Below are 17107 nucleotides of genomic sequence, written 5' to 3' on the forward strand. Positions count from 1 at the left end.
ATGATAAATGAACAGGCCCTCAGCACACCACAAAAAGGGGCCCATTTTGGAGACTCTTATTTGAATCTCTTTTTCTTCCTTTTCATCTAGTCATGCTCAGGAGGATACTACTGATCACGCACTGAGCTCCTCACCAGTTTCTTTTGAACTAAAAGTTTATATTGTCATTACAATTCTTTCATACTTCCAAGAGCAATGTCTTTTTCAGTTGTTTAAAGAAGTGCACCCAACAAGTCTATCTCTCCTATAATTAGCAAAGATATTAAATGTGTGTGTGTGTGTCTGTGTGTGTTGTTGAACCATTAAAAAATAGCCAGATCAGTATAAGTAATGATTTTGTTATTAATTGAAATGGTTGCTAGGTGAACACATGAAAGAGAAAGAAAGGAAGAAGAGGAAGAGATATGAAGTGAAGATCACCAGTTGCTGCCATCTTATTCAAATAAAGTTCTTTCCTACAGTGTCTGTGCCTCACCTATTTTTCCCCTTCTCACAGTGCAGAGATATTGCTTAAACAATCTCTTCCTGAAGTGTTTTCTTTTTTCTGCAAAACAGCAGATTCCTAAAAAGAGCTAACTGCAAATTAACAAGCTCAGCTCTGTGACCTTAATTAGTATGTTAGAATCTTCCGGCAGGCTACACTGCTGCCTGAAACTGAGCAGATCTTAAATAGTTTCACATTGAAAGTTTTTATTGTGAATGCATCAACTTTGGCTCTAAATGCATGTATCGATCAGAAAATAATTTTTATTACCATTATATTTGCATAAGGAAGCTAATTGCTAAATGAAGAGTGGCTGTACATTGCTATAGAGCAGGGTGTGAAACTGGTGGGCTGGATGCATCACATGCAGGCCACACCCACCCAGCTTCATGAGTGGGGAAAACATCGCAAAACATCATGTGACGGCAACATGATGTGGCAATTTTGACACCCATGCTGTAGAGACATAACTGAATCTATTTCAAGTGATTAGTGTTTAATTTTAGTTGAGCTTTTACATTTTTGTTTAAATGGGTAATATAATAAAAGTATTTTACTCACTGATACCCAAGGATGGTTTAATATCTGAGCAGCTGTATATCGTTCTTCCACATTTACTTGTAACATCAGACTAATTAATTCCTGAGGAACAACAAAAAGATGAAGAAAAGATTCAGCACAATGCATTTTGTATAAAGGAGTAGCAAACCACCACAGTTGAATATGCTGCCAAGGACTTGGGCTAATACAGCAGCACATACAGCAGCACACAAAGGGAGAATGAGGCTAGGATGATAACTCAAAGAGTTTTGCAGGAAGACGCAACACTGCTATGGGATGCCACACAAATTCTTAGATGTTACTATACCATTGCAGAGTATGAGAAATAATGGAAAACTAGAGTGTCAAGTTAGGACCATAAATACAATCTGACAGACATCACTGATACACTGCAAGACTATAACCTGTTTTAAAGGGAAAGAGCAAATATCACTGTCAAAAGGAGAAAAAGGAAGATCTAAGAAACTGCAGAGTTGTCAGCTTTTACATTCCTACTAGCCAATATTCTTTAAAGATTATTAAATAGCATAAGCTTGTTGTGAACAGTTGCATAAGCAAGTTAACAGAAGCCAACATGGCTTTGCCATAAATAAACCATGCCATAACTTTATCTTATTCTATTAAGAGTTTGATATAATGAGAGTCGGACAGGCAGATTATGTACCTGGACATAACTTTCAATACAATTTATCATGAACAAATCCTTAATGAAATTATAAAATCTGGAGTAACAAAACACCTATATGAGCTCACAAGAGGGTGCATTAGTGCAGTGAATGGGTGCTTGTTAATGGTTAGCTCCAGTTTGTATGGAAATATTGAGTGAAGTACCACAGGATGCCCTTTTGCATTCTGTATTTTTCATTTTTTTTATCAATGACTTGGGTGACAGGACTGAGGGGGTTAACAGGACTAAGCCTGCCAATGGCAGAAAGATGGAAAGATGGCAGAACGTTGGAGATATGGGTAGTTCCGTAGAGGAGAGACAGCACATCTGGACAGTTCTGAGCAGCGAATTAAAATGTAAAGTTCTGATTATGGATGGGGAAAATAATAGGTATGGTACAAGGACTGGGGAAATATGATTTTATCTCTCCAATGTAAAAAAGATTTGGGTGCCCTTATTGACTATCAGTTAAACATGAGCCACCAATGTGCTGCAGCTACTAAAAAGCAGGTGCTATCATGGAAAGTGTTAGGACGGCAGATTGTAGGAAGGACTTTTTCTATACTACCTTGAAATATGGCTCCAGTTCTGGATACCACAGTTCCAAAAGGACAGCAACAAATGCTAGTAAGTTTATATGAAGGCTACCAAACCTTATGAGCACTGTTTAAAGGAATTGGGTATGATATACCAATTATCATAGATGTCTCAGTGAAGGTATATAGAAGTCTTCAAATAGGAAATGAACATTTATTGTTGTGTTTCATTAAAAACTCAGAGCAGCTGCTTCGTTTTAGGAAAGAAAAAGGGTATTTTATGTTTAAATAAATCAGTAATAGATTTAAAAATCTATCTACTGGTGCTTAAATTTAGGATAATCTTTGGTATAAATGGAAATGTGTCTGTATATCAATCCAGCAGGAAAAAAAATGGTCAACAAATGGTCTTATTTAATGTATCTGTGTAGTGATTTCCAAACACAAAACTTCACCCTTCACTTTATTTTCAGAAAAGCTATGCATATTTCTTCAATTAATTCTTCTCTAGTGGTAATATACAAGCTAAAGAATGTGATCACAAAGACTGTGCTGAAAGACTAGAAATCTTTAAACATCCTTACATAACTACAGTATTACAGTATATTCCAATGCTCACTTGCTTTAGTATATATATAATCCTTTAGATGTATACCTAGCAGACTGTCCCAGTAGGATTAGTAGTATTACTGTCAGATGAATTAATAAGAGTTGCCATCTTAATCTAATTTTAAAAATGAGGCTCACAATGGGATTTGCACCTGTCGTTGGCCCTGTAACGCAACAACGGGTTTGGTCAATAAATGTCTTTTCCCAGCATCTGTGCCAGTTATACCTATTGTAAGCAAATTCGGATTTGACAAGGATAAATGACTCAGAGGAAGCAACATGGTGTGTTATTTTGAAAGGTACTCAGCAATTAGGATTCCCTCAAACTGTAGCTGCCCCATCATTAACAGTGGTTGTCTACACAGTTGCTGATGAAAGGCTGTGTTGGTTTGTGGATGCAATCTAACATCCCTGAAGTATTTGGATAGAATCATTCCACCCGTCAGCATGAACTTTGGAAGGTTTCAGCTATTTTGAAATAATTCACACGTATTCAGAATGTAGATTTTCATGGTTGCTATTTACTTGTGAAATGACTCCTGGGGAAGATGTATAAAGCCACATGACAATAAATATTCATTATCTCACATGAAATTACCCTATGTCATTTCACCAATCCAGATTTATGCTTAATTAAAGCAATACTTTTCTTCCCAGGGCTCATGTAGTTCTCTTCCACATCTCACTGTCTCACTGAATCTTTCAAATTTTTAGTCATAAGGAAGAGGTTACACATACACATACAAACACATTTATTTATATCTGCAATTTTTTTGCAAAGAGATAGAAAACAGTAACAGTGCTTATACTTTTTTAGATTGCATAACTGTTCATAACATAAAATAGATTCTTTTTCAGGGAGCAAATTCTTTTTCATAAATTGTAAGAACACACAATTGCAAATGAATATTTTTTTAAAAAAAATCTTACTGAAGGTTATTTATAAAAGTGATACATTAATGCATTACCCAGAGCAGTGAAGTACTTATAAATGCAACTAATGTACATGAATGTTAGAAACTGTGAGTTATTTTATGTTTTCTTAGTTCATTTCTCAGTTATAGTTTACACTGGCACCAGCATGACCTAACAATCACATTTTGTGGTCATGTAGTATATGGCTCTTGTATCCTTATATGTCTTGTAATAATTTTTAATTGTTTAATTTATGTCTTTTATAATAATGTTAGCTTATGTTAATCATACCAATTTTGGAAAATAACAAGTTCTTCTAGCAAACAAAAGCAAATTGGATGTATTTTATTATGCTTCGTCCTCAATTAATCTATAAGGTAGCTATGTTAATGTGACAGACCATAGTTGTTTGACTCTTGAATAGATGTCTCTAGTTTGGGAGTTGGTAGATAGTACATACCATACTCAAAGCCAGTCATCATCTGAACATCCTCCTTCAGCACCAGAAGGACCCTACTTGGAGTTTTTGTACATGCTTGTTAAAAGACAGGACAATTTTGGCCTTGGAACAGATAGTACCTTGATGTTTAGGTCAGGAGATGAGATCCACAGTTCTTGGTATTTTATTTTTGTGAATGTGAATACTGTTTTTGTGCGTGTGGTTATTTTTTTATCCCTGGTCCACGGGTTGAATGTTGTGGTTTTCATCTTTTAATCCATATTTCCCAAAGCTATGTGTGTGCAAAGTGTAGCAATATAAATCAAACAAAAGAATGAATGAATGAATAAATAAATAAATAATGTTAAAAACATCTCCAATGTGATGAATGAAGACAATACAGCAATAGCAATAGCACTGAGACTTATATACTGCTTTACAGTGCTTTGCAGGCCTCTCTAAGCAGTTTACTGTGTCAGCATATTTGGGTCCTCATTTTACCCACCTTGGAAGGATAGAAGGCTGAGTCAACCTTGAGCCTGATGAGATTTGAACTGCCAAATTATAGGCAGCTGAATTAGCCTGCAGTACTGCACTCTAACCACTGCACCACCATAGCTCTTATACTCTGTAGGTCACTCAGAACAACAAATCATATACAGTAATTATATGGTTAGATTGTATGTTTATATACAAAGGCTTGAGTTTTACAGAACCTAAGTAAGGAAAGGATTTTAATTATGGTAGGGATAGACCAATTTGGCTTCATCAGAAATGTTTTCATACTTTTAACTCTCACGCTTTCAATGCATCTTGGTACCTTAGCAGAGTCAGTGATGTTATCCCAATATGGAGAAGGAAATTCTAGCTTTCCAATTAAGATCTGATCAAAAAGATCCTCTTGAATGTTGTTCTCACTGTGGATGAAAACCAAGCAGGAAAAAAATTACTATGGTGATCATTATATTGTTCATTATAAAAGCTAAATTACAAGATTAATTTGACATGCAATACTGTGTTCTAATTTCAGTGTTTATACAAGCTGAATTTAGTTTGAGAATAAATACAATCACTATTGTTTTCTTTGTAAATTATTTGCTTAAGGAAGGCTTTAATAATATCTCTACTATTGCCTCCAGATATTTCTCAGATAGTGGAATATTGAATTTCTAATACAATAACAAGTATGTAAAATAGCAAAATATAAAAAATTAAGCATGTATATCTATGACAACTTCAAAATTATTAAAACTATCTATTGAATATAAATTACACCTATCTATGAGAAAACCAAGTCTGCTTAAAATGTAATTTTACATATTCCTTCTTTTACTAATGTCACCTTTTCATTATAGGAGATAAACTAAAATCACCAGTTACCCCAAATTTGGAAAACCGGATGAGTGTTAGGACATTGTCTTAAGTAAAATATTTACCAATTAAAAATCAGAGCACTGTGGCTAAAAACAAATGCAACACTTCATGCCTTATTGATTCAACTTACCTACGAAATGGTGGAAACCCACATAAAAGTATGTATGTAATGACACCTGCAGCCCAAATGTCCACTTTTAAGCCATAACTACAAAAAAAAAAAGTTTGGGAAAGTTGGAATTTTCATCATACTGTACACACAGTAACAGCATTTTAAAGATATCACTACTTTTAATATTGGAGCATAATTCAAAACTTAATTTGCCAATCTAATAAGCAATTGGATGCAATTTTCAATGCAAATATATATGTATGTATGTATGTATGTATGTATGTATGTATGTCTTTTCCTGTGTAAGATTAAGAGTATCTTGGCGACGTTTCAGCAAGGTCCCACTTACCATCCTCAGGCTGGTACTTTTGGCTTCGTGCCAGTGCAAGCAGTGTGTGATCGAAGCTGCCGTCTCTCTATAAATACTGAGGGGGGGGTGGGGCTGGTGTGCTGGTTTGGTTGGCTGTGCTGTTGCCTCTTGATTGGTTGATGGAGTTGATGTTGGTATAATGGGCTGTGTGATGGCCTTGTGAGTTTTGTTGTGGAGATATCCTGGATCTTGTGCTTTAATCTCCTGGGTCGTTTGTGTTTTGATCTCTTTTCCATTAGCCTCCTGTGTTGTAATGGCTTGGGTAATGTGTTGTGTGGGGACCTTGTGAGTTTTACTGCTGTGGTATCTTTGGTCTTGTGCTGTGATTTCCTGGGTCGTTTGCTGTGTTGCAACTTCTTGAGTTCTTGTGGTGTAATTTCCTGAGTTTTCTGATGTGATATCCTGATCAGGTGGCTGTGATGTAACATTTTGGTCTGGCTTCAAGTTTGGGGTCTGGGTCTGTGTTCTTGGTGTGTGTCAGCTTGTTTGGTTTTGGGGTCGGGGGGTACGACAGCTGGCGAAGCAGACGTGGTTTGGTTTCTGGGTGGTGGTTGTCCTTCGTTTATAGGATGGGTTTGGGCCTGGGTCTGATGAGGGGGATTGGCGGTGGTGTCCCGTGTTGTTTTGGGTCTGGTGTTGGTTTTCGTGGCTGGGACTCATTTGTTGGTGAGGGCTAGTTTCCAGATGTCTGGTAGGCAGGAGGTATCATCCTGTTTATTCATGTTATAGGGGTGTTTCTCTATTTCGATGGCTTCCCTGATTATTCTCTTGCTGGAGTGTTCAGTGTTGGATATTAATTTGGTTCCTTCGAAATTAATTTCATGTCCTGTAGCTTTAAGGTGCTGGAAGAGGGAGGAAGTATTTTCTTCTCTTCTGACTGTGTTTTTGTGTTCTGCGATGCGTGCATTTATTCTCCTGTTGGTTTGTCCAATGTATGTGACTGGGCAGTTGTTGCATGGTATTTCATAAACTCCTTGGTTTTCTAGCTGGATCTTGTCTTTGGGATGGATGGATGGATGGATGGATGGATGGATGGATGGAGATATATATATATATATATATATATATATTCATTCTTAAGTTTTCGCGGGTACTTACATGTATGGCATTCAGCTTTGTTTGGGTATTTTCCCACGTCATTGTAGTTGTGTTGTAGACTTTAAAGCCATCATCAGGCTTCTGTATAGTATATACTATATATAGTATAGTATGTATAGTATATACAGTATATTCTGTATATAAAGGCCTGATGATGGCAGCAGATTCTGCGATGTGCTACAACTAGCACAACTACGATGAACCTGAACAAAGCTGAAGCCATACATGTACCAAAACCTAAGAATATATATATATATGATGAGATGGCATTAGTTGTTTTTTCAAAGGACGTTCAGCAGAATCTCATCTGCCATCATCAGGCTTCTGGCAGATGATTCTGCTGAAACGCGCACAGGACAACTACAAGGGAAAATACCACACTGAATGCCATACAATAATACCGCGAAACTTAAGAAAATATATATATATGGTATACACACATACACACACACACACATATATATATGGCAGGCACACACACACACACACACACACACACACATATATAATATATATATATATCATGCACAAACACACACATTTTCCCTAATATTCCCAGAACATGAAATGTTTTCCTTCCATTGATATTCCTATTGCTGCTTATCCTGTTTACATTTTGTTTCCATTTAATTATGCAGTTTTACTCGTTCAGTTTCTGAATATTTCAATATATATATTCAATATTATATTATTTATATTATATTATATATTCAAAATTATAGCTAACATATCTCTGATTTACAAAATTTGATAAACTGCAGTTTACAACAGGTTTTTAGACAAGTTTTTAGAATAAATGAAAAATATTAACAATACCTGTTCAGATAGCAGGGAACTGATCACATTTAGTTGTTTTAAAAATATAATGTTAATATTATTTGTAGACCAAGAACATCAAAACTCTATTTTAAAATGATTTTTTACCCTGTTTCTGCAATGATTTCTGGAGCCACGTAGGTTGGTGTGCCACAGACTGTATAAAGCGGTCCTTCAACTACAGTGGCTAATCCAAAGTCTCCTAGCTTCAAAGATTTTGTCCCATCTGGATATTCACAGACCTGAGAGAGAGAAAAAGATCATGAATTATATTGTATATTTTGATAGGAACAATATCTAGTAATGTGGTTAGGCAAACTAGGATACTAAGCATATATTAAACTAGAACTATTTAGAAATAGGCTGACAAATAGTTGTTCAATCTCCTCTTAAGCAGCATACATTCTATTCATTACACTAGTTTAAGTAGTTGAGCTAAAACACAGCTATACCTAAGATCTATAACTGTGATAACACAACAGTTTACTGCAATATTTGAGGCACAAGGAATCTGAATGACACTATGAGCTGATCAAAGTTACTTCTTTATTTATTGTGGCCTATTTACAGGAATCTTGCCAGATTGACTTCATTGTCTTGTGAACAGAGCCTTAAGAGATTCTGGGAGAGTAATACCTATACTTTGCGGTACAAGGATTCTAAGCTCAGGCCCCTCTTCACACCTCACCTCATCTGAGCTGGAGGTTAACACCACACATAAAAATAAGCCAAATTACACTGCAGAAAATCCAAAATATGTAGAAGTTTTCCCAAAATGCTGCCTAGAGAAAAGGTTGTATGTTTTTATGACTGAAACTAGATTTAGCCACACAGACTGAATATGCAAATTGTATCTAAACTTATGTGTTGCTGGTTTCAAAGTAACAAATATTGATTAAACAATATTAATTACAAAACTGACTGGTTTATCAGCCCTCTGAGGGAGACCAGATCAGGAAATTGACTCCAAAGACGAACTAGAATTATACTTTATTTAGACAGGCTATGGTCACAGAAACTCTAATTATATTTTATCTCATATCAACTAAATCAAGGAGGAAGAGGTGATTTTTTTCTAAAGCTATTTACTTTACCAGGACTTAAGGAATGCTTCTCCCTTATTTCTGAATATTAGCCTCAAAGCAATATCCGAGTCTTAAACACACACGCACACACTTTTTCCAATATAATTTTTACTATATTACTTTTTCCAACATAGATTAAGGAAAAAGATCAATGATCGATAGCTTTGTGGGCAAACCCTTTTTTCAGTTTTTGCTTTTCAAAAATTAATTGTTTATCAACCATAATAAATAAATAAATATTGATTTGATTATCTTTTTGCTTTGTTATCCATCATGCCCATCAATCCATAAAATGTTTCCACATAATAATTGAAATGTAGCAATTTTATAAATCCAGCAGATGGCAGCACATAGCTGCTTTTACACACCTGGCGTGCACACACACACACACACACACACACACACACACACACACAGAGCAAAGAAAAAAAAGCATCAAATAGGATCAAATCAAATGAAAATCTTTATTATGGTTACTGACTAGCGTAAAATAATGTAAAACAATAAACATCTCATTAACACTAAAATCTATATGAAACCTAAATTTATATGAAAGCTACACAATGGAATATAAATTGTATGAAGACTTTATGTAGTATAGCAGATTAATTAATATCTTGATAAACTTGATTTTACATTTAGATTAATAAATACATTAAGGTTTTATCCTGTACTAAAATCTAAATGTAAATGAGCTTTATAATAACATATAATAGTAAAAACTAAGGGGCTAAATCATGATACAAAAATAAAAACCTTTTTTGATCTAATTTTTCAGTTAAATCAAAACATACCATACACTCCGAAGTATAAGACGCACCTAGCGGGGGGAATCTGCCTTTGCCTTTCCTCCCAGCAATTTGTCTCCTTGTGGCAAACAGCAAACAGCCTGGTCAGCTTCAGCACAGCCTGATTTAGCACAAGCAGCTGATTTTGGGCTGGATCCACCTCCCAACCATCAGCTGTTTCAGGCTGCAGGGATCGCCATTGCCTATTGCTGCCTCCCCGCACCCCACTTTCGGCTTCCATGCACCCCATTTTTGGCCCATTCCAGGTGGCAGGGATAAGAACGGGTAGAAAATGGGGCGTGGAGGCTGAAAACGGGGTGCATGGAGGCCAAAGGGGGGCATGTGGAGGCCAAAAATGGGATGCAGAGGCAGCAATAGGCAATGGCAATCACTGCAGCCTGAAACAGCTGATCATCAGGAGGCCGGTCCAACCAAAAAACAGCTCACACACACACACACACACACACACACACACACCTCTGAGACAAAGACAGTAGCAAACCATTTCTGCTATCAAGTAGAATACTTGAACATGTTCATGCATTTACTATAAGCTAATCTGGACTCAAGGGAGTCCAGACAAGAAAAACGTACAGGTACATAATAGGTAGCATCTGTCTCAATAGTAACAATTGTGAAAAGGAGTCCTAGTGGACAATCACTGAAATATGAGCCAGCAGTGTGCTGCAGGTGCCAAAAAAGCTAACACAATCCTATGCTGCATTAACAGAGGGATAGAATCAAGATCACGCAAAGCGTTCATACCACTTTATAATGCCTGGGAAAGACCACAGTGGTAATATTGCATCCAGTTTTGGTTGCCACGATGTATAAAAAGATGTTGAGACTCTAGAAAGAGTGCAGAGAAGAGCAACAAAGAGGATTTAGGGGACTAGAGGCCAAAACATATGAAGAATGGTTGCAGGAATTGGGTATGTCTAGTTTAATGAAAAGAGGGACTAGGGGTGAAATGATAACAAAGTTCCAATATTTCCAGTGGCTGCCAAAAGGAAGAATGGGTCAACCTATTTTCCAAAGCACCTGAAGGCAGAACAAGGAGCAATGGATGGAAACTAATCAAGGAGAGAAGCAATCTGGAACTAAGGAGAAATTCCCCAACAGAACAATTAGTAGAACAAGTTGTCTCCAGAAATTGTGGTGCTCCAACACTGGAGATTTTTAAGAAGAGATTGGATAACATTAGTCTGAATGCTTGACAAATGCTTGAGCAGGGGTTGAACTGACTCAGCCTTTTAGTTGATTTTATAGCACACATGAATATATTTAAATATAATTTATATTAAGAACTATTAACCCTCTACGCAAAAACAGCATCTGTCCCTACTTATGCAAGATTTCACACCAAACTGCGAAATGAGCTTGAAAGTTTATAATCCGTGGTACTTGATATCAATGTTACTTTGAAGCAGATAGGATCACAGCTGCCATTATGACCAAGCATACAAATTGTTCTTGCTTGTTAGAAATTTAATATAATGAAATAATTTCCAGAGGTGCTAGTCTGATACAACAAAAATAGCCAAGAGATCTTGTCATATTACACACTGACAAGTGCATTGTTACATAGTATCTGAGAAAATAGTAGACAAGCAAATCAGAGCTAATGAATGCAGAAAGCACAAAATATTAACTTGACAAGAGGCATCCCCTAATGCTTATTAGTCAGAACAGACATTCTTGCACTGGTGAGCTGTTTAGCACATACTTGTATCAAAAAGTAGAATTACATTAGAATAATTACCAAAGGCTTATAAAACTAAAGGCTTACAAAACCAAAAATCCACTATTTTTGGCTAACACTGATGGACAAGGAAAATTCATCAGACATTCTTTTTCATATGGAGCACATACATTTCTTCAAAAATTTAAAATTTTTAAGGGGGGAAGCATTGTGTTGCTTTTATTTATATCCTGCCTTTATTATTTTAGCAAATAACTCAAGGCGGCGAACTTATCCCAAATAGGAGGAGTTTTTTTCCACAACAGTCACCCTGCAGTGTAGGATAGTCTGAGACAGAGTGACTGGCCCAACTTCACCCAGCTCGCTTTCATGACTAAGGCAGAATCTGAAGTCACAGTTTCCTGTTTTCTACCTTGTGGTCTTAATCACTAGATCAAACTAGCTGTAAGTCATTGCGCTACTTACTGTCATCTGGTGCCTTTCTAAATATCAAAAAAGCAACACAATGCATAAAATGATGGGAGTCCATTTTAAAAGGTCATGTCAATACAGATGTATTCCTCCAAAACATGAGTAAAGAGTGAGTTAAAACAAGTGATGCTGTAATTTTTTTTAAATCAAAGTCCTTGTGTTCTGAAATAGGTATAAACCTATGGCCAATATACAGTAAAATGTAAAGTGCACATACGGTGCCAAATATGTCATCATTGTCTTATAATATTTCTAAAGTCACAAGAACTTGGATGTTATTTTAAATTAGTAGTTTGCTAAAACATGATTTTTTTTTTTGAGTTGGCATCACCTTCTATGCATCTAAAGCTTCTATTATGATTTCTATTGCTAACAGCAGGGTTAATATTTTCACTGATATAAGATGTTCTGTGAGAATGACTGGGCTATGCTCACAGTCTAATTTTGTAAAGAAATTGCTGTTTGCATGCATTCTTAAAATAATATACAGAAAACAAGAAATATACCAGAAGATTCTCAGGCTTGATGTCTCTGTGGACAATACTTAGACCATGAAGATATTTCAGCGCACTGGCTAGATTGTAGACCATTGCACTTCCATCACGCTCTGTGTACTTCGTTGAAGATGTAATAGCATCAAAAAGATCTCCTCCCTGTAAATAAAAATACAGATGAAAAATCAAAGAATTTATAAACAAAACTATAAGTTATGTCATCATTGAAAGGAAATGAGAAAAAAGTGAAACTATATTATTAATTTATAGATCAATAACTTAGCTTAATTTAAGAGTTACAGTTACATTAAGAGTTTTTTTAGAAAGATAATCATATTTATATAGACAGTTTCATATGGAATGATGCAGACAAAATAAGAATAATAATAAAAAGCTTTAGATGTAACTTAGTCCCACAGAAATGACTGAGATTAGTTTGCATAGCTGATTATTATTTATTACTCCCTTAACTCCAAACAGAACCTGAATGGACAGAATCGTTTCAGATGGCACATAGGTTACATCTTGTGGAGTTATGAGCTGAGTTCATGAGCTGAGGCAATGGATTCCAAGGAGGTGGGCAGACATCTTACTAATCTTAGTTCTGACTCTGACAGATTGGACCTTTGTACAGCCCCACCTGTCTTCCAGAGCAGGAACTGGCAATTTGATCCATGCTTGCTTCTGGTTGGGGGGGGGGGGAGTTTAGAGGTCCTCAAAGAATAACTGAGTGATGGTTAATTAATTTGAGTGATGGTTGCGAGTTGATGGCATGGTGTTCAATTGATTATGCTCCGATCAGTGCGGTGAATAAGATGGTGGAACTTATGGTATTATAATAATACTTTATGTTATGATGTTAATCTATATACTGAACAGGCCTATATTTGCTTGATTTTTACAACTTTAGTACCCTGTTTCTCCAACAATACGGCCTCCCACAATAGGAAGTCCCAGCATGTTTTATAGGCATGAAATGAAATTAAGCCCCTCCCCCCAAATTAAGGCCTATATTAAAACATGCGAAATGGGGGGAATGGTGGGGGGGCTTGCCGTTAGGAAGTACTTTTGTTGCACACCCAGATATGGTGCTGCCTGCATTGACCCCGAAGCCGTCGCCGCCCGCCCGAAGATGCAAGGGGGTGGAATTAAGTCACCCCCGAAAAGACGGCCTAGCCATTTTTTCGGGGCTCAAAAAAAAAAATAAGACCCTTGAGAAACACGGTAGTTTCTTTAATGTCTAGAACAGGGGTCTTCAAACTTGATAGCTTTAAGACTTGTGGACTTCAACTCCCAGAATTCCTCCTCCAGTCATGTTAGTTCAGAAATTCTGGGAGTTGGAGTCTACAAGTCTTAAACTTGCCAAGTTTGAAAACCCTTGGTCTAGACATGAAAGAAACTACTAAACTTGTAAAAATGAAACAAATATAGGCCTGTTCAGTATACAGATTAACATCAAAAATGAATTGGCTATAAAATATTTTTAAAAGTTAAAAAGTTAGATTTACAGTTACTTTTACCAATCTGGGTACATCCTAGATATAGTATATGGAATTCCCAGAATTTCTCATCATATATAAGTAGAATACAAGAATTCTTAAGTATAGAATGATTACTTGAGAACTATCTATTTTTATATATGAAAATATATGGACAAAATGAAATTTTTAGAAAATAAGGCAACAATTTCTGCTACACATATCAAGAAACATGGCAACTTAATATTAAAATACAAAAATTCAAGAAAAAGCTATGAGGTTTCATGTTGGGCCTGATATTTGTTTTCTAATCAGAATTTATTCCTGCAAATTTTGTATACTTGGATAGAACATCAAGAAGTTGCTGTGTAAAAGCAAAATATTGTACAGTCACATGTCTGATTTTAGAAGCAAGTTTGGTTTTGCATAATATTCAGTCTCCAGCTATGAACTATCATGGAGTGTAAAACAGAAAATTCATGGTACGTTCATATAGGACTACATAAATTTCCAGTTCAATAACAATTTGGAATATTTTTAGATCTCTGAAAAACTCAACAATGTATTATGCAATAATGATTTAAAAAAAAAGCCTTAAACCTCACCTTGACCAGTTCCATCACCAAATATAGCTCAGTTGCAGTATCCATTTCCTCTACTAGCATAATAATATTGGGATGTTTCACTCGGCGTAGAATTGACACTTCATTTTCAATCAAATGTTCCTATGTATTGTTGGAAAAGAAGAGGAGGAAAGCATTCTTTTTTAAACTAATACTAAAACTAATATAATTTGAAGAATTAAGTAAGAAGCATCAACCTAGAGTGAGCTTTCCAGTGTTCATCTCAATACTTGATAATGTGGCTATCTGTCTACAAAACAATAAACTGGAATTGGAAAACCCTTTACTAATAATAGTTCCAAAATATACTAATTAAAGTTAATTTAGTATGAGAAGTAATCACTGATCAGTAATATACTTAGTGTTTTCAATTGCGAGTAGACAACTAGGTGCATTCCCATAGCTGTTTATTTAAAGTATCTGAATTGTGATCCTCAGCACAGTGCAAGCATTCTGTTTTCATGCACTTCATGCATTTGTGAAGAAGACTGTGGGAAGTACATGTGAATAGTTTATGAGCAAGGAGCAATAATAGTATTTGAAAAGTCCAATGCTATTTTTGTATTCACCATTAAGATAAGAAGTTGATTTATGTTCAAACCTGAGCATTTCATTAACAGTTACCCTAATGCTTTAGTTACTAGAAACCCATGTGCTAAGTGTGAATATTCTGTGAATAAGTGGTACATCACACATTGCTTTAACAAGTCGCACCTTTGTTAACCATTATATGAGAGCATCAACAGTCTTTCTGGAACAAACATACGTCTGCTCCAAAGATATATGTGCTGAATGGGAAAAAATGCAATATATGAATGACAATAAGGTTGGAACTCAGAAAATGGCCTAATGGGGAAAGAGTGGAAATCACACTAAAGTTGGAATAAACACTAGATTGAAATAACTCGTCACAACAATTAGTATATCAGAAGAAATAACAGAAATAAAATATAACATGTGATATGTAGTAAGTGCATCATTTTTGTATATAACTGGGGTTCATCTGTACTCTTTCATTATACTGAAAGGAATAAGAGTTTTGATAATAAACTTGCTATGGAGTTTTGCTACAAGTGAAGAGGGAGACATATTTGTGGGCAGAACATACATAAAGCTATTTAAGCAGTTGCTGAATATCCTTCTTTGAATTGGCTGGCAAGACATTGGGAGAACCCATTGCTCTTTTGTTGCAGTAAATCAAACCCTTTCGGAACAGTAAACCAAAGATGATCCCAATACAATTTCTGGTAAAACTTGTACAGAACTTCACAAACTTAGTTATCGTAAGTCCAAGTAATCATCCAGCTCACAAATCTATAGGCTGATACAAAAACAAGAACTGGAGGCGGTCACAGCCATCAAAAACCTCTTTAGCAAAACAATCCTTGAAGCATCTACTTTCCTCTATTGTTTAAAAAAAATCTAGTAAGTACTAATCTGTCATATCCTACTCACACAAAATACAATCAAATGTTACTCCTATTGTATTCTGAAACTGGATACTTTCTGCAATTTCTACAATTATAACAGCAAGAAGCTCAGTCTACATATTCATTTATTCTAAAGTTTCCTTCCCCTATAGCTTATTCTATACATTCAACCGAGTGTCTTAATTGCTCTGGTACTAGGATTAAAATATATATATAACCACCTTAATTTTTTTATATACAATTAAAGATTTAGGGGAATGGCTTAATATTACTAATGTTTTTATTTGTTCAATATCCAGTTCAATAATTTACAACTTGGACTATCTTTATGAAATTTCTATAAGGATAGTTTTTTGGAATATACATGCACTGTTATAGCTTTATATAAAGGACAATTTACTCAGAAGGTGTAAATGCTGTTCCAAGAAAAAAATATTTTCCAACAGTAGTGGTAAGTGAAGACTTAAAATAATTTAATATTCTGGTATTATGATACAGATATTCAGTATTTCTTCTTTACCTTTCCACAACATTTTCCTTTGTCAATAATCTTCAGGGCAAATTCCTTTCTGGTGGATCTACAAAAAACAGAACAAAAGGAGGAGAGAAGAGTGCTTAAATAATTCTTTTGTTTGAGTACACACTGTGAAATATCTTTGTTCAAAAGGGAACAGATTACGAAATGAAGATAGAACGGCCTCTGCTTTTTTCTCCCAGCAACTCATGCCTGCTGTTGCCTTGACTACAAAAACCAGCCTTTCTGTTATCATTTAATTTACTGAGATATAAAACTTCATGTTGTGTACAGATTTATGGTCAGGTACTCCATATTTTCATCCTACTTTAATAAATGTACAGCCCTGTAGTTGTATAACAATATTTACAGATTTATCAGGGAATAAAGAATGAGATGAATATTTTCTTTGAAATTCATTATATCAGCTAATCATTCCACATTTATATTCTTCAAGGACAAGTCCTATTAGAGCTATTTCTTAGCCATTCTACCAGTGTCTATTAAATTAGACAATTCAGAGAAATTCTATTTTGAGAAG

The 17107-nt window shown here is 35.5% G+C and overlaps 1 protein-coding gene across 6 annotated transcripts in view; it reads right to left on the reverse strand.

Annotated features, from left to right (window-relative positions):
* DCLK2 (doublecortin like kinase 2) overlaps positions 1-17107 on the reverse strand; it is a 78051-nt gene that overhangs the window by 23428 nt on the left and 37516 nt on the right. For all 6 annotated transcript variants that reach the window (XR_015744098.1, XR_015744099.1, XM_087936055.1 and 3 more), the window contains 7 exons: positions 16573-16630; positions 14605-14724; positions 12534-12680; positions 8090-8223; positions 5716-5793; positions 5032-5128; positions 1046-1126 (listed from right to left, as the gene is read on the reverse strand). Coding sequence is in view for 4 of the 6 variants with exons in the window: in XM_087936055.1 (XP_087792181.1) it covers positions 1046-1126; positions 5032-5128; positions 5716-5793; positions 8090-8223; positions 12534-12680; positions 14605-14724; positions 16573-16630 (715 nt within the window). In the remaining 2 variants the exon portion in view is untranslated. The remainder of the gene's footprint in view (positions 1-1045; positions 1127-5031; positions 5129-5715; positions 5794-8089; positions 8224-12533; positions 12681-14604; positions 14725-16572; positions 16631-17107) is intronic.

Source organism: Pseudonaja textilis, chromosome 6 (assembly GCF_049901715.1).
Source record: "Pseudonaja textilis isolate UNSWEBS1 chromosome 6, rPseTex1.2, whole genome shotgun sequence".
Lineage (NCBI taxonomy): Eukaryota > Metazoa > Chordata > Lepidosauria > Squamata > Elapidae > Pseudonaja > Pseudonaja textilis.